The following is a 24,561-nucleotide window of genomic DNA, read 5'->3' on the forward strand; positions in this document are numbered from 1 at the left end:
CAGGTCATGATCCCAGGGTCCTGGGATTGAGCCCTGCATCGGGCTCCCTGCTCAGCAGGGAGCCTGCTTCTCTCTCTCCCACTCCCCCTGCTTATATTCCCTCTCTTGCTATATCTCTCTCTGTCAAATAAATAAATAAAATCTTTAAAAAAAAAAAAGTATGTATCAAAATAGACCAGTTATCATTTGGATTTTTAAAAGCCTTTTCTATGACCATGATATATTAGGTGAAAAGTAAAAGCTATATACACTATAATCCAAATTTTTAACAAAAATTAAAAATGCAATATATCCATAGTACATATTATATGTGTGTTTTCTACATATATGTGATATAACAAATATGGCCACAAATTCTTCCCATCTCTATATGTAAGCCCCTTTGCAAGGTCATTTTGTAGGTCTTCCCACCAAAAAGTGAGCTTTAACACTTGAATCTGGGTTTGGCCATGTGACTTGCTTTGGTGACTAAGACATTAGCAAATGTGACACAATCAGAGGCTCAAAGGTATTTGCACATTGGGGTCTGCTCTCTTGTTGCTGCTTGAACCCTCAGTCACTATATATAATATATGCTAGGATTAGATGATGAGAAATACCCACCAGTTCCAGCCAATTGCCAACCAAGCCCCTGAAACACAGCCGCTTTGTTGACCTGCAGCTGACCATAGACACATGAGTGGCCCAGTTGAGATCAGCAGAAGAATTGCCCAGCTGAGCCCAGCCTAAATTGCTGATCCCCAGAATAGTAAGCTAAATAAATGGTTGGTTTGTTACACAGTAATGGGTAATTGTGTATGTGTGCGTGTGTGTTAAGAACAGACAGCAAGCAAAATATCAGGGTTGATACGAAGGAAAATAGTTGAATTAAAGATTAATATTAGTAACTTAAGTACACATTTTGGTGCTTTCCAAATTTTCACTAAAAGACAGATAATGCCTTTGTATCCAAAAAATTCAATGTCAGGGGCGCCTAGGTGGCTCAGTCAGTTGAACATCCAACTCTTGACTTCGGCTGAGGTCATGATCTTGGGGTTATGGGATCAAGCCCCACATCAGGCTCTGCGCTGGGTGTGGAGCCTGCTTGGGATTCTCCCTATCCCCCTCCCCCCAACTTGCGCACACTCTAGCTCTCTAAAAAGAAAAAACAAAAAAAAAACCTCAACATCATCAAAAAACACATAATTCAATATTAAAAAGTATTTTTCATTAATTTAGTGAAATACCGAGTCTAAAAATATGGACATTCTTGACCTGATGCATTTGAATGAGCTGAAAGATTTTACATTCTATCAAAGTTTGAGGATAGTTACAGTTATATAGAAAACTAAACAGGGGTGCCCGGATGGCTCATTTGGTTGAGTGCAGGACTACTGACTTCAGCTCAGGTCATGATCTCAGTGTCCTGAGACTGAGCCCCAAGGCAGGCTCTTCACTCAGCACGGAGTCCGCTTAAGATGTTCTCTCTCCTTCTGCCCCTTCCCCCACTCACATGCGTACTCTCTCTCTCTTAAATAAAGAAAATCTAAAAAAAAAAAAAAAAAGAAAGAAAACTAAACAAATGAATAAAACCTGGTTTGGGGAAAGAACATAATGACAGAATATTTAGCTCTGTTTTTAATGATATTTATATAATTATAATAATGTAAACACCAAATGTTGTGAGGTTTAAGACAGAGAAGTAATGGGACAATTAGAAAGGATACTAGGAAGGCAAGAGAAGGTATCTAAAACCAAAAATTCAATGGGTGCCTGGGTGGCTCAATCAGTTAAGTGTCTGCCTTTGGCTCAGGTCATGATCCCAGGGTTCTGGGATCGAGCCTCGCATCGGGCTCCCCCTGCTCAGCGGGAGCCTGTTTCTCCCTCTCCTACTCCCCCTGCTTGTGCTCTCTCTGTCTCTCTCTGTCAAATAAAATCTAAAAAACTAAAAATAAAAAAATAAAACCAAAAATTCAAGAGCAAAGCAATATGTATACGTTACTCCTGAATAAATAAATACCAAAATAAATAAGTAAAATGATTAAAAATTATTGACTTCAGATAATAGGAATTGGAGAATGGAACTAGGGCAAAGGTCTACTGATGTTTGTTCAAAGCCATGTAGAATTCTCTGACTCTGACTATTTACATATATACTTTGAAAATAATAAAAATTTTAAAAGATAAACAGTCTAGGAACCAACCCAAATATATATAACAATTTAGTGTATGAAAATAGCAAAACTTCAAATCAGGAAAAATTATCCTCTGACACTGGGACAACTAATTATCTACTTGGAAAGGCATACAATCAGAGCCTGAACTCATACATATACTAAAATAAATCCTTTAAATAAAAGGGTTAAATGTTTAAAAAAATTTTTTTTAACTATACTGAACTATGAAAAATATCTGTTGCAAATTTCTACAAAAGGATCCAGAAAGATTTTCATGGAAGTGTTCATCTTGCTTACTTTTGGGAAGCAGAAAGGGGGATGGGAATAATGTTTTAAGGGAGAATATTTTAATTTTTACTCTGTACACTTTTACACTAGTAAAGGTTTTTCAAACGATGTGTATTACTCATAATTTTTAAATTTTAGTTTAAAACTCTTTAGTAGATAAAATACACAAAATGTTTAAGATAATTTAATCTTTCCCCAACTACACATTAACTGTTTAAAAGTAGATATTAAAAAAATAAGTAAAATAAAATAAAGTAGTTCTTTAATGCCACATATACTGAATAATAAAATCTATTTTCTCTAGCATAGTGATTTGGTTTTTTCCTCACCAGCCAACAAGAGAAAAAAAAAGTTTCCCAGCCATTCCTTTCTCTCCTTTCTCCCCATTTATAATCCATGAATCTATATGCACTCAATTTTAGAGCTAGGCTCAAATTGTGGTTCCACCATTTACTTGTAGTATGATCATAGTCAAATAATCTATTATCTTTGGACTTCAATTTTCTTACTTGTAAAATGAGTCTAAAGAGTGCTCAATTTTCTTCACAGTGCTGATACAGGGATTAAATAAGAGAACATATAAACTGCCTGGCACAAGTATATATTCTAAAAAGCTATCATCATATCATTATTAACCCTTTAAGAAATATATGTTATTGTTTTTAAGTGTCTGGCATGTAATAGGCTTCAAAAATTTTGCTGCCTTGAATAAATTATACTTCAATTAGTTGGTAAAATTATTTAACAACCTATTCCTATAGTGACTACAGAAATCAAAAGGTGTTTCTAATCTTTTGTTTATATTAAACATCAATTTACCTCTTACCCCCTGAAATCATTGTTTGGTATTTTATTTCTGTGTGCCACCAAATAAAAACTACTTCCAAAATGTACTGCAAAAGAAAAAAAATTTTAAACCTGCTTTAAGTCTCCTCTATTTAACAGTACTGTTACACCTCCTTTAGAATAAGGATCTGAGTAAAAGTTGTAAGCTACAATAGTAAATCCTGCATTTTCTCAACTTTGGCCATTTTCTCATTCATTTATTAAGCAAATATGTCAGTGCCTTACTAGGTGCAGGTCCTGTGCCAGATGCTGGTTATTAAAAAGGCAACAAGAGGAGCGCCTGGGTGGCTCAGGTCATGATCCCGGGATCCTGAGATCAAGCCCCGCATCGGGCTCCCTGCTCAGCGGAGAGCCTGCTTCTCCCTCTCCCTCTGCCTGCCGCTCTGCCTACTTGTGCTATCTCTCTGTCAAATAAATAAATAAAATTAAAAAAAAACAAAAAAAAAGGCAATGAGAGAGACATAACACTTGTCCTTATGGACAGCCTGACAAGGAGTCAAACAAAACAGTTAAACCTACAAATAAGGGGTGCCTGGGTGGCTCAGTTGGTTAGGCAACTGCCTTTGGCTCAGGTCATGATCCTGGAGTCCCGGGATTGAGTCCCGCATCGGGCTTCCTGCTCAGTGGGGAGTCTGCTTCTCCCTCTGACCTTCTTCCCTCTCATGCTCTCTCTCTACCATTCTCTCTCTCTCAATAAATAAATAAAAATTTTTAAAAAACCTACAAATAAATATATAATTATAAACTTTGGTAAGCATTGTAAAGAACAGGGTGTTGAGAGAAAGACTAAAAGAGGAACGAATCTTAATTATCTATATGGTACTGAATATAATATGGCCTGTAACAGTACAAAAAAGAACTTTCATCCAAGGTCATCTGGAAGAGTTTATTCACAGGCAGAATAGTAAGGTGGTTGAGAGAATCAATTCTAGAGCCAGATTGCCTGGGTTTTAAACTAGCCTCTACTTACCAGTTTTGTCAAATGAACAAGCCACTTAAATTCTCGTGCCTCAATTTCCACATATGTCATTGGGGAAAATACTAATACCTTTCTCAACGGGCTATAATAGGATTGAGTTAAATTCTTTCATTTTATTTGGAAAACTGTCAAATCCACAGAAAAGTTAAAAGAACTTGCAATAGGTGTTAACTCCTAAGAACCTGTATTTACCAGATGAATTAATGTTTCTAGAATATTTAGAAGAGTTTCTGGCACATAGTAAGCATCATATCACTATACAAGCAGTAATATTAAATGCAAGTAAATTAAACTATGAGAAAATCACTTACAAAATAATTTCAGAGAAAACTCATCATTTTCTCTTGAAATCCTAGAGAACATCTTAAATATTGATGGGAGGGAGAGGAAGAAAGGGGAAGAGAAAGAGGGAAAGACAAAGAAAAGAAAGAAAGGGACATGTAAGAGGAAGAAAAGGGAGAAAAACCCCAAGGTTTGCCCAACATCAACACTTTATCGAAGGTCAACAGCGCACTCTACTGGACCCACATCTCTTCTACACACTAGGCAAAAGTAATGAAGGCCCCTGCCGTACTAAATCAAAAAAAATAGAACTACTTTTACAAAAGTATATAGTCAATGTTAGAACTCATCTAATGAATGAATAAAAATCAGGTATAAGCATAAGAATGAGTCTATAACAACACCTCACCTGTTCTGAAGATTTACTAAAAGAGTGAAAAGAATAGAAATAAATTCTAGAGAAAATGATTATGCACAGAGGAACAAAGTAAAATCAGAATGGTAACACTATGAAAAAACAATGTTTCTCTTAACTATATTTTGACATGGAGACTAATGCCTTACTAGATCTTTGACATTTGAATTATCAGTGAAAAGGAGAATCTAAAATGTAAAGAAAGAGAATAGCATGGACAAGGAAGGTAATTATGTAAGGAGGAGGTACTGACAATATTTTCTGACTTGAAGAGACAGCAAGAACATTTGAGATGATAGGATGGTAAAAAGACAACTATCCAATTCTCCAATTGACAGGCTGGAAACTATTTTAATGAAAACTAAGAAAATTATAAAGAAAAACTTAAAAAGTTTAATGTTGAATTTAGAGGAAAAGAGAAATCATTACACTAATTTATCTTTTCCTTTACGAAGGAAAGTTTTTCAGAAGACATAATACAACTATGGATTTTAAATGTATAAAGATTGCAACATTTGTATTTTTGTAGGAATAAGAGAACTAAACCATTAATTTATTAATCCAAATAACTATTCTTCCAAAAATAAATTCTATCTTCCCTCTATCATCTTATAAGAACCAAAATACAGGGGTGGCTGGGTGGCTCAGTCGGTTAAATGGCTACCTTCGGTTCAGGTCATAATCCCAGGGTTCTGGGATCAAGCCCTGCACTGGGCTCCCTGCTCAACTGGGAGCCTGTTTCTCCATCCCCCTCTGCTTGCTGCACCCCCTGCTTGTGCTCTCTCTATCAAATAAATAGATAGGATTTAAAAAAAAAAAAAAAAGAAAGAAAAAGTTTAGGTTATGATCCCAGGTGCTGGGATGGAGCCTTGCATCAGGCTCTGTGCTCAGCGGGGAGTCTCCTTGTCCCTCTGCCCCTCCCGCTGCTCATGCTCACTCTCTCAAATAAATGAAATAAAATAACAATAGCTGAGATATGGAAACAATCTAAGTGTCCATCAATGGATGAATAAAGAAAATGTATATATATACAACGGAATATTATTCAGCCATAAATAAGAATGAAATCTTGCCATCTGCAACAACATGTATAGATAGACTTCAAGGACATTATGCTAAGTTAGTAAGTCTGACAGAGAAAGATAAATATGGCATGATCTTGCTTATACATAAAATCTAAAAAAACAAAAACATACACACAAAAAAGCTCATAGAGAACAGATTGGTAGTTGCCAGAGGCAGGGGGGTGGGGTGGGAGACACGGGTGAAGGGAGTAAAAGGCACAAACTTCCAGTTATAAAATAAGTAAGTCATGAAGATGTAATGCACAGCATGGTGACCACAGTTAACACTATATTTTATATTTGAAAGTTGCTAAGGGAGTAAATCTTGAAAGTTCTCACCACAAGAAAAAAAAGCTCTGTAACTATAAAAGGTGATCATTTCAAAATGTATACAAATATCAAATCATTATGTTATACACTTGAAAATGGCAATTACACCTCTATTCAAAAGAAAAAAAAAAGATAGAAGAAAAATGTTATACCAGTAGCAAAGTGAGTTTCTAGTGGTGAAAAAATAGTTCTATACTCAAAGATTCCTTTCTTTAAATAAATTACCTCTACTCATATCCCCATTATTCTTTCTTATATCCATGGAAATGATCAGTCCTGGTTCTTTGAAAAACTAGAGGTATTACCTAGTGCTAAATGTCCACGAAATTTACACTAAAAATGCCACTATCCACTTTTAAAATTAAGATGACAGTCAAAACACACAAATCTACACTGGGGCACCTAGGTGGCTCAGTCAGTTAAATGTCTGACTCTCGGTTTTGACTCTGGTCATGATCTCAGGATCATAAGATAGAATCCCGTATCAGGCTCCATGCTCAGCTTAGCGTCTGCTTGGGATTCTCTCTCCCCATCTCCCCCTGCCCCTCCCCCTGCTCTCACAAGCATGCTCTCTCTCTAAAATAAATAAATAAAATCTGGGATGCCTGGGTGGCTTCGTCGTTAAGCATCTGCCTTCAGCTCAGGTCATGATTCCAAGGTTCTGGGATTGAGTCCCATGTCAGTCTCCCCACTCAGCGGAGAATCTCCTTCTCCCTCTGCCTGCCACTCCCCCGCTTGTGTGTGTGCGTGCTCTGACAAATAAATAAATTCTTTAAATAAATAAATTAAATCTTTAAAATACACACACACAAATCTATAGGTTTTCTTAACAATTTACTAAAATTTACCAATTTACTAAAATATGAAAATATTAACTACAATTTTATATTTTGTACTGATCATGTTTCTATTTTAACTGCTTATTCTAATTTGGTATGGAAGAAAAAAATAACATTGAAAATATACATCACTTTACCTATTTGTGAGTTTTTCCCTAACCATTCAGAAAGTACCTAAAAGTACTTCATATATTCATGTTTTTGACTACAGACTACAAAAAAAAAAAAAAAAAAAACAAATATTAGAGCTCAACCATATGGTTTTTCTGTCATTGCAAAAGAAGTACTTTGGGGATGATAAATGTACTTTATATATGTTGAATTAGTATGGCATATACCACTTACATCTTTTTATAAATAAAAGCTCTATGTCACACTAGTGAAATGTTATCATTTGAGTTACTAGGTTGAATTGAGAAATTTAGTTTAACAATCTTCAAACTTATGAGGAAATTATCAGAAACCAATGCCTTTAATATTATAAATAATAAATCACCCACCCAAATACTGCATTTCTACAGCAATATTGTTATACCACCTACAGCCAAGGAAACAAAACTTATAAATTCTGGTTTAAAAATATAACCAATATAAAGATATGGATATACAGTTATAAATACAATTATACCTAACCAATAAGAAGACCATAATAAATAATTAACATAGTACATAACCAAAAGGAGAAATCAATCAAAGCACTTGGCTTAAAATTAAGGTACCTAGTGAGGAACTCTGCTTACAAGTGGTCTAGACTCTAAACAGGTTCAGCCATAGACATCTTTAACAGATATTAAAATTTGTTAATTATAAACCTAATTCCTCAAAATTAGTATCAATACCACAGAATACATTTTAGCAGCATTTAAAGATAACTACATATATGTAATATTAATCAATATTAATATAATATCTTTATTAGCAGCACACAAATGTAACAACCATTTGCTGTTACTCCTATCACTACTGCTGCTACTTCTACTACCACTTACCACTTAATATGCCCTAAAATATGCCAGGTATACTCTAATCACTTTATAAATATTAACCTGCTTAATCTTCATAACAGCCCTGTGAGATAGGTACTATTACTATCCCCACTTAACAAACGGGGAAACTGAAGTAGCAATAGTTTAAAAACTTCATAGAGGTTACACAGTTAGTAAAGAGCAGAGCTATGATTAAAACCCAGGCATTCTGATTCAAGTTCATTCTCTTAACCAATAAAAACAAAACAAAATTTAAAAATCCACTTCTCTAGGGGTGCCTGGGTGGCTCAGTCAGTTCAGCATCTGACTCTTGATTTTGGCTCATGTCATAATCTCACGGTCATGAGATCAAGCCCCAGGTGAAGCCTGCTTAGGATTCTCTCTCCCCCTCTCCCCCTGCCTCTCCCCCTACTCACTGGCTTGCATGCACATGCTCTAAATAAATAAATACATAAATACATAAAATTTATCTGGGTTCCACTTATTTAAAAAAAAATCTACTTCTCTTATTTTAGCTATTATTAATCACAGCTTATTCTATGCTTTATTTCTTTATTCTGGAGGCTTCTACATAGTATTTCTTTCCTTTATGTTGGTATGAGAATCCTGCTTAGATGACTCCAGGATTTGAGAGGCATTTTAGAGATAATGTACAATAAAGTGATTAGAGCATTTGCCAGAGCATCATACTACTTAGGTAAGATTTAGCTCTGATATCTGCCAGCTTTGTGACCTTAAGCAAATTACTTACTTCTCAGAGTATCCTTATCTGTAAAATGGGAACAACAATATTACCTGCCTATGTCATTGTAAGAATTCAAGAAGATTCTACTAACAAATATTTATTGGGCAACTAATATACACTATATGTTATTCTAGGTACTAGAGATACATGTGAAAAAGACTGACGTTCTATTCTAACAAAGCAGATAGATAATAAAAAGGTAGATAAATTCAAATACTAAGGGCTATTAAAATAAGGCACTGTTAAGGGAAATGAGGGAGAAAACACTGGCAGAGGCAAACATATAGCATATATTATTACTGACAATTTAATATTAAAAGCTCCTAAAATGACTTCTCCAACTATATGCCTTCTATGAAGATAACCAACAACTTTCCCCCCATTTAGCATTTTTAAGAATTTAAAGGAAGACTCTTTGAGGGCAGGGAATATAGTTTTCATTCACTCAGCCTTTACTAGGCTCCTAGCACAATGCTAGGTGCCTGGAACATAAAAATGAGTAAAACAGTCACAGCCTTCAAGGAGGTCTCAATATACTAGAGAACCTGGTGTTTCCTTAATGGAACTTAAGAGCCTTGCAGAGAAGATAATAAGGGTAAATGTTAAAATTCTAGTAGAAGGAACATTCCAGATGGGAATCTAACTCAAAATTGGGGATGTCAAGAAAGGCTTTCTGAAGAATTAGCAGAAGTTTATCAAAAAAAAAAAAAAAGAAGAAGAGGGAGGAGGAGCAGAAAGGGCAAAAGAAAACAGTAAGTTTATAAAGGTCTTATGACTGTACAGATAAACAATTGTCTCCATAGTCAATGAGTTTGTTCATCTCCCACCTGAAAAACTAAAAGTATAGACAGAATATATGAAGCAATAGTTTTTAAAGATATGGGATATCAGGTAAGAGTGATCCCTGAGAGATAGGATATAAATGAGATAGGCCCTATGATTGCCTAGGCTTACTGTCTTGAGAGTTTCTAGGTTGTGCCATGGGGAAGGGGAACACAGATACAGCCCAGTAAACCTGAGCTGAAGAGACATTGCTCTTCAGTCCAGGAAGTCAGAGAAGACTAAAGTTCACAGGGAAGAATATGAAAGTAGAAAGAGCTGTACAAAGAATGAATTTCACAGATCTGTAGAGGAACCTCTCAAATATCTAGCCGAGTATTGATCAACATATGTGAGTTAACAATCCAAGATAATGTAAAGAACCACCTGAAATGATGAGACACTCATACAGGGCATGGAATAGTGCCTGTTCCCACCAGCCCGACTGGAAAACCTAACAATTCATAGAGCATTAGAGGACTCAGAAGGAGTTAGCCTCTATTAAAGTAACCTACAACTATATTAAGCTCAGGTCCCATCTAACAAATTCTAAAAGCAGACCCAAAAAGATCAAGTTGATTCCAATTAAATTAACTGCATCTCAGAACAAAACTCAAGTATTTATAGAAATATAATAACATCCAGGGTGCCTCAGTGGCTCAGTCGGTTAAGTGTCTGCCTTCGGCTAAGGTCATGATCCCGGGGTCTTGGGATCAAGCCTTGCATCAGGCTCCGTGCTCAGCGGGGAGTCTGCTTCTCTCTCTCCCTCTGCTCCTCCCCCAGCTCATGCTCTCACTCTCCCTCTCAAATAAATAAGTAAAATCTTAAAATATATATATAACAACATTCAACACCAAGCAATTAAAATTCACAAAATCTGAAATTTAATTTTAAAAAACCAGGCATGATTCCATTTATATAAAACTATAGAAATGAAAACTATAGTTTCATCAGTCACTATAGTGACTGAAAAAAAAAGTCTAAGGATGCCTGGGGATGGGGGGATAGGGCAAAAGAAAAAAAATCCACTCGTCTATCTGGCACTTAGGATGGATCTTTTCCAGGCATTATCTTGTAATATCATGTACAAACCATTCAGAAAATATTTGGTTCCCTGATTTTACAGATCTTATAAATGTTAACACAGTTCATTATATAATATCAAAAAAGTCACATTCTATAATATTACCACCACTGTCGTCAGGAAAGTCTTTAAGTATCATAAAACTGCCAAGCTCACAGTGGCATATAGTTTTTCAAAATTCTGATTTTCACTCAAATTTTATCAGGCTTACTTTAAGAATTACCATAGTTCATCTGACAGTCATTCTTTCAAGTAAAAATGATGTTCCGTGAAAAAAAGTGGCTAGTTCAGCTAACAATCCAAACTATCTTATAAGTGCTTTTCCTCAAGACAATCATCCTATTCCTATGCAAAACATTTTGAGTACTACTCACTCCTTCACACAGAATGTTAAAACAGCTTAAGGGCTGAGATTTAATAAAATTAGTAATTTTTACTACTTCATCAAGGACATTCTTAAGTGAAACTGGCTTTTTTTAACTGCATTGTGAAGAAAACCACTATTAAAACAGGTTGGTACCACTATCTTGATTGTGCTAAGGCACTGACAATTTTACCCATTGTTGCTTTTGCACCATCAATGAAAAAGTCAAGACAGTTTTTAAAAAGGCAAATAACATCTTATTATTACTATAAAAATACTTTTGAGCAGACACACTTGCCTGAGAAAAAAATACCAGTAATCTCTAGAGCTCCCTGGACTACTCCTTGAAAACTATTTGCTCTAAGGACACTGAAAAGAACTGTAGGAAAGAAGAGTCCACAACATTAGAATGTACAAGAGGAAAAAACATTTCAGATTTCTTTCTAGCCCAATTCCTTTCATTTTATAAATGAGGAAACTGGAGCTCAAAGAAACTAGCATTTCCCATCTCACATATTAGTAGCAGAGATGTGATAGCACCTAGAGGACTTCTGAATTGTTTTCTACTATTCTTTGCATTATACTATTCCTTTTTTTTTTTTATTAAGTTTAGCAAATTCCACATTTTCCTTCTTTAAACTGAACAATGGCATAAATACATACATTTTGTGGAGAAAAGGAGTTTATCTTTCCTAATGGAGAGTTGAGTTTTGTGGTCTTTCCTGAAGCAACTTTTGAATCCAAATGATGTACCTCCTTTTCAAAACAATGACGCTTTCTGATCTGTAAACACAGAACCAAAATGAAGTTTAATGTAAACAAAAGTCTGAGCAGGCCAGTTATTCTTGAGGGTCAAAATAGTTTCCCATATGTTTTCAGCATTAAAAAAAAGATGACTTTTTCTAACTGGCAATAATCAATTTTTATTTTTATTTTTGTTAAAGATTTGTTATTTATTTATTTGAGAGAGAGAGAGAGAGAAACAGCATGAGAGGGGAGAAGGTCAGAGGGAGAAGCAGGCCCCCCGCTGAACTGGGACCCCCCCCCCATGTGGGACTTGATCTCAGGACTCAGGGATCATGACCTGAGCCGAAGGCAGTCGCTTAACCAACTGAGCCACCCAGGCGCTCTAATCAAATAATTTTTAAAAATACAGATGAGCACCTTTTTTTTTAAAAAAAGATTTTATTTATTTGACAGAGACAGACACAGTGAGAGAGGGAACACAAGCAGGGGGAGTGGGAGAGGGAAAAGCAGGCTTCCCGCTGAGCAGGGAGCCCGATGCAGGGCTCGATCCCAGGACCCTGGGATCATGACCTGAGCCTAAGGCAGACATTTAACGACTGAGCCACCCAGGCGCCCCACAAATGAGCACCTTATATCTCTCAAATCCTAACCAAAATAGCTTTAATTAGTCATGTGTCAAAACTATAGTATTCTAAAATGATCTTCCCATAAAGAGTCCTACCATATGAATATCAAGTATAGTATTATAGCAAAGTTCAATTACATATCTAATTGGATAGTAAAAGTAAATAAAAATAAAACTTCATTCTAAATTACAAAAACTCAGGGGCGGCTGGTGGGGGCTCATTTGGTTGAGTGTCCAACTCTTGGTTTTGGCTTGGGTCATGATCTCGGGGTTGTGGGATAGAGCCCTGTGTGGGGCTCCACACTGGTCTGCTTGGGATTCTCTCTCTCCCTCTCTCTTTACCCTTCCCCGCCCCCAAACTCTATATCTTTCTCAACTAAATAAATCTTTAAAAAATAATTTGAAAAAACTCAGAAAATTTTAAATGTAAATAGTTATGATTTCCTACATGATAAAATAAATTATTTGACTATTAGTATTATTACTTACTAGATATTTGATAATTCAAATTGTACTTGACTAAATTTCTTCTATAAATACCGCTAAGTTTTCTTTCCAAACTGTCTATGCCTTTTCCTACTTGCCAAAAACCATTTACTTAAATTATGAAGGGGAAAAAAAAAGCATTTCTATTGATAATCCCATTCCTACCAAAAAAGAGAGTCAATTAAGTCAGAGAATAAACGTTATTTGTTGAGCCCTATCACACAATATCCAACTCTATGTACACATTGTGAAGAAGAATATCTATACAGATTCATACTTCATTTGTAATCACTACTTTTCCAAAAATAAACTAGTTCATTCTATTTCTAAAATCAAGGTTTAACTATGGAAGTTAATAAAGATTGTAAGAAGAGAAGATAAACTACAGAAGAATGCAAACACTTTTTGAGTATATTCAATTAGAAATATGTAATTATCTACAAAGGACATGCTAATTAATTATAATAATCTCTTTATTTGTAACTAAGTCTATCAAAGTCCCAGCCTATCTCCCTACCTCACTGCCATCAACTCTATGACAAAACATTGTATTCACAGGCGGCTGGGTGGCTCAGTCGTTAAGCGTCTGCCTTTGGCTCAGGCCATGGTCCCAGGGTCCTGGGATCGAGGCCCACATCGGGTTCCCTGCACCGCGGGAAGCCTGCTTCTCCCTCTCCCACTCCCCACTGCTTGTGTTCCCTCTCTCACTGTGTCTCTGTCAAATAAATAAATAAAATCTTAAAAACAAAAACAAAAACATTGTATTCATGTATGAAAAACACATTTCATATAAAATATTTAGTAATTCAGGTCTTTCAGCAATTTTTAGAAATAAACATTTTATCGAGGCACCTGGGTGGCTCAGTCATTAATTGTCTGCATTTAGCTCAGGTCATGATCCCAGAGTCCTGGGATCGAGCCCGGCATCGGGCTCCCTGCTCAGCGGGAAGCCTGCTTCTCCCTCTCCTACTCCCCCTGCTTGTATTCCCTCTCTCGCTGTCAAGTGAATAAATAAAATCTTAAAAAAAAAAATTTATCATGTATTGATATTAAAACTCAATAAATAAGACTAAACCTTGTCATTATGCTAAAACTATCAACAAAAATATTCATATCAAAGATACTTTGGCCAAAAGAAAATGCCATCATTAGGTAAAAACAACAGAGGACTTAAAAAGTACAAAGTATCTGTATTACCAATATATGCCTTAAGTAAATATTTTACCATCAAATTCTTCATATATAGAAAAGCACCATGCTGTTTCACTTTAAAGACATGTTATGAGTAATCTACTATAATAACAAACTCCTTTGTAATGAATAACTATACAAAATGAACTTACAATAATTTACCATTTATGTCTATGATACAACCCAATTAAATTGTACAAGTGCCACTGAAAACTTGATTGATACTTGACTCCCGTGTACAGCAATAACGGTATTATTTCACTGCCAATAAACTGTTTACCTGCTGTGTGGTTTCTAAGGGTCGAATTCTTTTCTTCTCTACTTGAAAATCATCATTTTCATCTCTTTTTATGGAAGCCTGTTTCTTGGCAGATAGCTTTGCAGCCAGCGTAGTTTTTTCAGGAGAGTCTTATATAAGAAGTCATAAAAAATTAGCATAAAAAACTTAGGCAATTTTTCTAGGAAAAATCAGAATCAAGATGTTAAGACTTCTCAAAATTTCAAAACATACTTTAAAACATGAAAAGCTCAACATGTTTAAAAGCATTTCTTTACCACTGAGTTTACTTAAAAAAGATGTAACATTTTGAGAAATATGCTTTCAATAGGAAAGTCCAATTCTGATTTAATAGGTTTATGTTTTTGTAAATGACTCCAGATAATGTGGTTTAAAAAATATAACTGTAAGGGTCTCACAAGAAAACATATTTCATTTATACAAAAATCTTTCTTTACAGTGTCTCAATGTTTTTCCCCACTAAGCTTCTATATGTTCTTTAGGCTTCAAAATACAGCAGAATCAAGCTCCTAAAATCTGTCCTTTAATCCCACTACCTTGAAGGTCATCAGTGACCTCTTAATCACCTAATATTAACCCACTTAATAAATGTGAACACTAGGTTTTTAAGAAGTCAAGTTAATATGCCCAATATCATATAGCTAGTAAGAGGCAGAGCATGGATATGAGTGACTCCTACTGTCTGACTCCAAAATCCATCAGCATAACTTCTAGGGATACAGCCAAACATAACACTGTCTTCTTGAAATACAACACACACATTTCCTTTTTCCTTAATTTCTGTAACACTTTTCTTAACTGTTCCTATACATGGGTTTCTCCTTTCCCTAAATGTGAGTGCTCTTAAAAGTACCTTCCTTCCTCTCAGCTCTTCTCTATACATTCCCTCCACTCCCAAGGGCTTGAATTCATTTAACAAGCTTTTACTGAGTCCATACAATTCCAGACATCATGGAAAACGGTGAAAAAGAAACAGCCTCTGGCCTTAATAGATTTACAGACTATTAGGGAAGAAAGCCCTGAAAGCAGGTCCAATACTATTTTCAAAAACCAAGTTTGAGTCTGTAAAAACACACGTAAATCTATGCCACACAGCATTGATTTTCAAGTTTTTTCCGAGAGGACTATATATCTTAAAGAAATAATGCTTAAAATTTCCAAAGTATAATAAAAGACCCAGAACTTCCCTGACTCATTGCCCCCCACCCCCACAGGCCATATTTTTTTCCTATGACTCTTAGGAACATAGTTTAAATACCACTGTATTCTAGGGGCACCTGGGTGACTCAGTCAGTTGGGTGACCGACTCTTGATTTCAGCTCAGGTCATGATCTCAGGGTCATGAGATCAAGCCCTGCATCAGGCTCTGTGCTGGGCATGGAGCCTGCATAAGATTCTCTCTCAGGGGTGCCTGGGTGGCTCAGTCGGTTAAGCATCGGTCTTCAGCTCAGGTCATGGTGCCAGGGTCCTGGAATAGAGCCCCACATCCAGCTCCCTGCTCAGCAGGGAGTCTGCTTCTCCCTCTCCTTCTGCCCCTCACCCACTCATGCTCGCTCTCTCTCTCAAAGTAAATAAAATCTTAAAAAAAAAAAAGATTCTCTCTACTCTGCACCCCCCCACCCACCACTCACACTCGAGTGCTCTAAATAAATACATAAACAAATATCACTATATTCTAAAATCTTAATGGTCTTGTCTTTCATACTTAGGGTTTTTTTCTTTTTTTGACCTATACAATTCAATTTTATTAGTATCAGGCAGTGGGCTAAAAGTTTTACACAGATCAGCTCCTTCTACTATCCCATGAAGTAGCAATTACTATTTTACAGTACATAGAAAAATGGAATAAGTGCCCAAGGTAAACAATGGAATTGATTTCAAACCTGTTTCCAACATAATCCAAAACCTTTTTGTTAAGACTTTATTTTTAAGTAATCTCTACACCAAACATAGGGCCAGAACTCATAACCCAGAGATCAAGAATCGCATGCTCTACTGACTAACCCAGCCAGATGCTCCTTTTTAACTTTTTTTTTTTTTTAAAGTAAGCCCTATGCCCAACATGGGGCTTGAACTCACAACCCTGAGACCAAGAGTTCCATGCTCTACCCACTGAGCCAGACAGGTGCCCTCAATAGCTTTAAGTTTTAAAAAGTTACCAACTAATATAAGCTCACTGTAAAAGATTTAAGCAAATTAGGGTGCCTGGGTGGCTCAGATGGTTAAGTGTCTGCCTTCGGCTCAGGTCATGATCCCAGGGTCCTGGGATTGAGTCCCGCATCGGGCTCCCTGCTCCTCGGGAGCCTGCTTCTCCCTCTGCTTCTTTCTCTCTCTCTCTCCCTCTCTCTCCCCCTGTCTCTCATGAATAAATAAATCTTTAAAAAAAAAGATTTAAGCAAATTAGAAGTATAAATAAGAAATAGTAAAATGCCATCCACTTCCCTCCCTCCCTCCCCAACTTGCTCATTTCGAATTCTTCCTCTCTGAACTAATCACTACTTATCTTTCAGAATGAATCCTTCCAGATGACTTTCTTTTTTTCATCATCATAAGTGTACTCTTTTATCGCCATCCTATAAATCCCCCATCCCCCACTCACTTCCCCTCTGATAACCATCAGTTTGTTCTCTATAGTTAAGAGTCTGTTTCTTGGTTTGTCTCTGCTTTTTTTCCCTTGGCTCATTTGTTTTGTTTCTTAAATCCCACACATGAGTGAAATCATATGGTATTTGTCTTTCTCTGACTGGCCTAACATTATACTTTCTAGTTCTATGTTGTTGGAAATGACAAGATTTCATTCTTTTTATGACTGAATAATATTCCGTTGTATATATATATATATATCACATCTTCCTTATCCATTCATCTATCAGTGGATACTTGGGCTGCTATCAATGGATACAAAGTCATAGTTTAGCTATTCAATTAATGCTGCAATAAATATAAGAGTGCATGTATCCCTTTGAATTAGTGTTTTTGTATTTTGGGGGGTAAATACCCAATAGTGCAATTCCTAGATTGTAGGGTAGTTGTTTTTTTTCTTCCTTTGTTTTTAAAGATTTTATTTATTTATTTGACAGACAGAAAGAGAGTATAAGCAGGGGTGAAGGGGCAGAGGGAGAGGGACAAGCAGACCCCACTGAGCGGGGAGCCCAATGCAGGGCTCAATCCCAGGACCCCAAGATTATGACCTGAGCTGAACTCAAACATATAACTGACTGAGTCACCCAGGTACCCCAGGGTAGTCCTATGTTTAATTTTTTGAGGAACCTGCATACTATTTTCTACAGTGGCTATACCAGTTTGCATTCCCACCAACAGTGCAAGAGGGTTCCTTTATCTCCACATCCTTGTTTTCTTATGTTTTTGATTTTAGCCATTCTAACAGGTATGAGGTAGTATCTTGTGTGGTTTTGATTTGCAGTTCCTTGATGATGAGTGATGTTGACCATCTTTTCATGTGTGTTGGCCATCTGTATGTCTTCTTCAGAGAAATATCTGCTCATGTCTTCTGTCCATTTTTTAACTGAATTATTTTTTTGGGTATTGAGTTGTATCAGTTCTTTACACATTTTGGATACTAACCTTTTCAGATATTTCATTTGCAAATATCTTTTCCCATTCAGGAGGTTGCCCTTTAGTTTTGTTGGTTGCTTTCTTTGCTGCACAGAAGCTTTTTATTTTGATGTATTCACAGTAATTTGTTTTTGCTTTTATTTCCCTTGCCTTAGAAGACGTATCTAGAAAAATGTTGCTATAGCCAATGTCAGAGATTACTGCCTGTGCTTTCTTCAAGGATTTTTATGGTTTCAGGTCTTACATTTAGGTCTTTGATCCATTTTGAGTTTATTTTTATGTATGGTGAAAGAAAGTGGCCCAGTTTCATTCTTTGGCATGTGGCTGTCCAGTTTTCCCAACACCATTTTTTTTAAGATATTCTTTTCTCCATTGTATACTCATTCCTCCTTTGTCAAAGACTAATTGGCCATGTAATTGTGGGTTTATTTCTGGGTTTTCTTGATATGTGGATCTTGATATGTGGGTCTGTTTTTGGCCAGTATCATACTATTTTAATTACTACTGCTTTACACTATAATTTGAACTGTGGAATTGTGGTACCTCTAGTTTTGTTTTTCTTTTTCAAGACTGCTTTGGCTATTGAAGCAAAACAATCAAAGTCATATGTCACATCAATAAGAGAAAGGATAAAAGCCATATGATCATTTCAATAGATGCAAAAAAAGCATTTGACAAAGTACAACATCCATTCATGATAAAAACCCTCTGCAGTGCAGGTCTAAGGGAACATATCTCAACATAATAAAGGCCTTATATGAAAAACCCACAACCAACATTATATTTAATGGTGAAAAACTGAGAGCCTAAGGTCAAGAACAAGACAAGGATGTCCACTCTCATCACTTTAATCCATATAGTACTGGAAGACCTAGCCACAGCGATTAGACAACCTAAAGAAATAAAAGGCATCCAAATTGGTAAGGAAGAAGTAAAACTTTCCCTATTTGTAGATGACATGATACTATATACAGAAAACCCTAAACACTCCACCAAAAAACTACTAGAGCTGATAAATGAATTTGGTAAATTTTCAGGATACAATATCAAGGTACAGAAATCTGTCGCATTCCTATACACTTATAATGAAGCAGCAAAAAGAGAAAATAAGAAAATGATCCCATTTACAACTGTACCAAAAACAATAAAATACCTAGGAATAAACTTAAACAAAGAGGTGAAAGACCTGTACTCTGAAAACTATAAAACACTGATGAAAGAAATTCAAAGCAACTCAAAGAAATGGAAAGACATTCCATGCTCATGGGCTGGAAGAACAAAGATTGTTAAAAATGCCTAAACTACTGAAAGCAATCTACAGATTTAATGCAATCCCTATCAAAATACCAACAGCATTTTTCACAGAACTAGAACAAACAATCCTAAAATTTGTATGGAACCACAAAAGGCCTTTCATACCTCAATCTTTAATCTGCCTGGAATGAATTTTTGTGTATGGCATAAAGTAGGACTCCAACTTAAATTTTTTCATAAGGATATCTAAGTACCGCTTATAAAAAAAAAAAAGTCCCTACTCAGTCCTCTGCTCATAAACATGCTTTTTTTTGTTTTGTTTTAAAGTAGGCTCCACACCAGCATGGAGCCCAATGCAGAGCTTAAACTCACAACCCTGAGATCAAGACCTGAGCTGAGATCAAGAGTCAGACACTTACCCAACTGAGCCACCCGGGCACCCCTAGACATTACTTCTATAAATAATCAAGTTTCTAGATAGATGTGGAACTGAATTTGGGTTCTCTATTGTTTTCCACTGGTCTAACACTGTGCTAATATAAAACTGTTCTAATTACTATAGCTTTATACATAAAAAATCAGGATATCTCATAGATCAAGTCCTCTCACCTTGACCTGGTTCCTGAAGAATGTCTTAGTCCTTTGCGTTTCCATATATATTTTAGAAAAGACATGTAACTTTGAGCTCTGTGATTTTTTTGTCAAACTGGTAAAATACCCACAAAATGAATCTAGATCTTGGTTCTCAACTGGGGCACTTTTAACACCCCAAGTCCCAACCCAAGGGACATTGGGCATAGACATTTCTGTTTGTCAAGAAAGACAGGAATACTACTGGCATCTAGTGGGTTGAGACCTAGGAGATGCAGCTAAACATCCCACAATGCATAGGACAGCCCCCATAACAAAGAATTATACCATTCAAAATATAATAGTGTCTTTGTTGAGAAACTCTGCTCCAAATAAATCAAGGGGCAAATTTGTATGGGCCCACTAAAGGGTAAGAAATATCCACTCAAAACAATAATTTAGTTTTAGAAAAACTGAATTGCCATGTGCCAAAATTAGATTAATCCCAAATCATTTTTTAAAAATCACATTAGAGGGGCGCCTGGGTGGCTCAGTTGGTTAAGCGACTGCCTTCGGCTCAGGTCATGATCCTGGAGTCCCGGGATCGAGTCCCACATCGGGCTTCCTGCTAAGCAGGGAGTCTGCTTCTCCCTCCGACCCTCTTTCCCTCTCGTGCTTTCTATCTCTCATTCTCTCTCTCTCTCTCTCTCTCAAATAAATAAATAAAATCTTAAAAAAAAATCACATTATATGCATATAAAAAAAGGCTGGCTTATCTTCTTGTTCTTTATATTTACAGCAGGGGAGTTTGTAGGAAGTTTATCAAAGTCTTTAAAATATAATGTATAAAGAAACAAGATCTATCTAGAATATATTAAAAAAAAAACCTCCTAGAAATTAGTTAAGAAACAACCTAATAGAAAAATGGACAAACAACTTAAATAGGCAATTCACTAAAGGGGATATTCAAATAACCAATAAACATATAAAAAGATGCTCAACCTCCGCTGTGAATTGTGCAAGACTGTTGAATCACAGATCTGTACTTCTGAAACAAATAACGCAACATATTTTAAGAAAAAAGAAAAAGAAGAAGATAACAGGAGAGGAAGAAAAGGGGAGTATGTCAGAGGGGGAGACGAACCATGAGAGATGATGGACTCTGAAAAACAAACTGAGGGTTCTAGAGGGGAGGGGGGCAGGGGGATGGGTTAGCCTGGTGATGGGTATTAAAGAGGGCACGTTCTGCATGGAGCACTGGGTGTTATGAACAAACAATGAATCATGGAACACTGCATCAAAAACTAATGATGTAATATATGGTGATTAACATAACAATAAAAAATTTAAAAAAAAAAGATGCTCAACCTCATCAGTCACCAGAGAAATACCAATTAAAACTCGGGAGAACACCACAGATGCACTCGAACAGCTAAAATTTTAAACAACTGGAAATATTAAGTGTTAACAGGAATGTTGAACGATGTAACTTTCAAATACTGTTAGATGTAGGGCAGAAGGGTAAATAAATTGGTTCAACCACTTTGGAAAATGTTAGCAATATCTATTATAGCTGAACATAAGCACACACTATGACCAGCAATTCCATTTCTAGGTATATATCTAGTAAAAAATATCCATTTGCACTAGAATGAACAAGAATGTTGATAATATAAGACTGTTGAATCACAGACCTGTACCTCTGAAACAAATTCATTTTATGTTAAAAAAGAAAAAGAAGATAGCAGGAGGGGAAGAATGAAGGGGGGGAAATCGGAGGGGAACACTATGGACTCTGAGAAACTGAGGGTTCTAGAGGGGAGGGGGTGGGGGGATGGGTTAGCCTGGTGATGGGTATTAAAGAGGGCACGTTCTGCATGGAGCACTGGGTGTTATATGCAAACAATGAATCATGGAACACTACATGAAAAACTAATGATGTAATGTATGGTGATTAACATAACAATAAATTTAAAAAATTAAAAAAATAAAATCTCTATAATCCCCCCAAAAAAGAATGTTGATAATAGCATTAATGACCAAAAATAAAAACCACTCAAATGCCTAACAGCTGTAGAGCAGATTAATAAATGGTAGAAATAATATACAAAAACTAGTACTATATGCAACAACACCAATGAATCTCAGAAATACAATGTTAAGCAAAAGCAGACAGGCAGCACAATGTGCAAGAGTACACATGTAATTCCATTTCTTTGGATGTAAAAATCATCAATGGTGACGGGAGGATAGCAATTAGGGAGGGCCTCTACTAAGATATAGGTTATGTCCCATGTTTTTCATCTAGGTGGTAGTTACATGACTGTTTACTTTGTGAAAATTCATCAAGCTTATACATTTACAATCCCTGAACTTTTCTGTATTTAGGTTATATCATATTAAAGAACTTACTTAAAAATACAGAGTATCAAAATATAACCCTGATTCCATCTGATTCTTCAAGAGACTATTCTAAACAACTTCAACTCACAGTCACATTAAAATGCAGGTTGCATATATATTGACAACTGATTTTTTACAAAGGCACAAAGGCAAAGCAGTGGATAAAATAGCTTTTTCAATAAATGGTGCCAAACAATTAAATATCCATATGCAAAATAAATGAACTTGGATCTATACCTCACACGATCTACAAAATTAACTTGAAATAGATCTCAAACTAAAAGTAAAAGCTAAAATCATATTTGATAAAAAAAATTTGTACTCAAAATATATAAAGAACTCTCAAAACTTAACAGGAAGAAAAAAAAAACAAAAAAACAAGCAGAAGATTTGAACAGACACTTCATCAAAGATACAGACGGCTAATAAGCACATGAAAAGATGCTCAACTGTCATAAGTGACTAGGGAAATGCATATTAAAACCACAATGAGATACCACTACATACCTATTAGAATGGTAAAAGACTGACCATACAAAGTATTGACAAGGATATAAAGAAATGGGAACTCCCAACCATTGCTGGTGGTAATGTAAAATGGTAAAACCACTTTGGGAAACAGTTTGGAAGTTTCTTACAAAGTTAAACATAAGTGATCTGGTTATTTCTAGTATTTACTCTAAAAAAATGAAAGCATATGTCCATCACAAAGACTCATACAGAGATATTCACAGTAGCTTTATATGTAGTAGCTTAAAACTAGAAACAATTCAAATATACATCAGTTGGTGACTGGATAAACAATTTGTAGTATATCCATACGATAGAATATTACTCAACAATAAAAATTAACTGCAAACTGTCGATACATGCAACATGGATAAATTTCAGAAGAATTATGTTTCACAACAAACACAACAAAAGAATTATGTTAAGTGAAAGAAGCTAGACAAATAAGTGTACAAACTACGATTCCATGTAAATAAACTCTTAAAAAATGCAAACTAATCTAAAGCAAATCAGTGGTTGTTTGGAAAGAGTGAGTCATGGAGGCATGGGAAGGAGGGATAACAAAGGGGCAACAGAAAACTTTTGAAAGTGATGGACATGTTCACTATCTTGATGCTTTAATGGAGGTACACCTATGTCAAAACTTATCAAAGTGTACCATTTATATGTATAGTTATGTCAAGTATATTTCAATAAGGCTGTTTAAAAAAAAAAATACAGGTTGTAGGGGCACCTGGGTGGCTTAGTCAGTTAAGCGTCTGCCTTTGGCTCGGGTCATGATCCCAGAGTCCTGGGATCAGACCCCCAGTTGGGGTCCCTGCTTGGTGGTGAGCCTGCTTCTCCCTCTCCCTCTGCTGCTCCCCCTGCTTGTGCTCTCTCTCTTTCAAATAAATAAATAAAATCTTAAAAAAGACCAGTTTGTATATAAACATAAACCAGAATTCCTTTAATTATCTCAAAGTCAATTCCATTCATTCATACAACAAATATTTATCTAGCACCTACCATATGCCAGGCACTCTGTTAGGTACTAAAAATACAATGATAAGGGGCGCCTGGGAGGCCCAGATGGTTAAGCGTCTGCCTTTGGCAAAGGTCATAATCCCAGGGTCCTGGGATCGAGCCCCACATCGGGCTCCTGGCTGAGCAGGGAGCCTGCTTCTCCCTCTCCCCTCTGCCTCTCCCCCTCCTCATGCTCTCTCTCTCTCTCTCTCTCTCTGTATCTCTGTGTCTCAAATGAATAAATAAAATCTTAAAAAAAAAAATGCTTTAGGGCGCCTGGGTGGCTCAGTTGGTTAAGCGACTGCCTTCAGCTCAGGTCATGATCCTGGAGTCCCAGGATCGAGTCCCGCATCGGGCTCCCTGCTCTGCAGGGAGTCTGCTTCTCCCTCTGACCCTCCCCCCTTTCATGTGCTCTCTCTCTCTCTCTCATTCTCTCTCTCAAATAAATAAAATCTTTAAAAAAAAAAAATGCTTTAAAAAAAATAAAAATACAATGATAAGCAAACTGACATGGTCCCTGACCTCAAGGAGTATATAGTCTGCTACAGGAAGCAGAGCTTGATAAATGATGTACACAGGCATATGGATAATACAAACTGTGACAAGTGCTATGAAGGAGAGGCACAGTGAGAGGACAGAGTATAATAGGGAAACCAAATCTAATCTGACAGAAAGGTCAGTATGGCTCCTTCAAGGAAATGA

At 36.2% G+C, this 24,561-nt stretch overlaps 1 protein-coding gene across 6 annotated transcripts in view; it reads right to left on the reverse strand.

The window, feature by feature from the left end:
- Positions 1-24,561, reverse strand: part of BRIP1 (BRCA1 interacting DNA helicase 1) — a 175,541-nt gene that overhangs the window by 143,727 nt on the left and 7,253 nt on the right. For all 6 annotated transcript variants that reach the window (XM_073879521.1, XM_073879523.1, XM_025851489.2 and 3 more), the window contains exons 5-6: positions 14,527-14,654; positions 11,861-11,980 (exon numbers count right to left, since the gene is read on the reverse strand). In XM_073879521.1, the coding sequence (XP_073735622.1) occupies positions 11,861-11,980; positions 14,527-14,654 (248 nt within the window). The remainder of the gene's footprint in view (positions 1-11,860; positions 11,981-14,526; positions 14,655-24,561) is intronic.

Source organism: Callorhinus ursinus, unplaced genomic scaffold (assembly GCF_003265705.2).
Source record: "Callorhinus ursinus isolate GAN/ISIS: 27379988/994484 unplaced genomic scaffold, GSC_fseal_2.0 scaffold34, whole genome shotgun sequence".
Classification (NCBI taxonomy): Eukaryota; Metazoa; Chordata; class Mammalia; order Carnivora; family Otariidae; genus Callorhinus; species Callorhinus ursinus.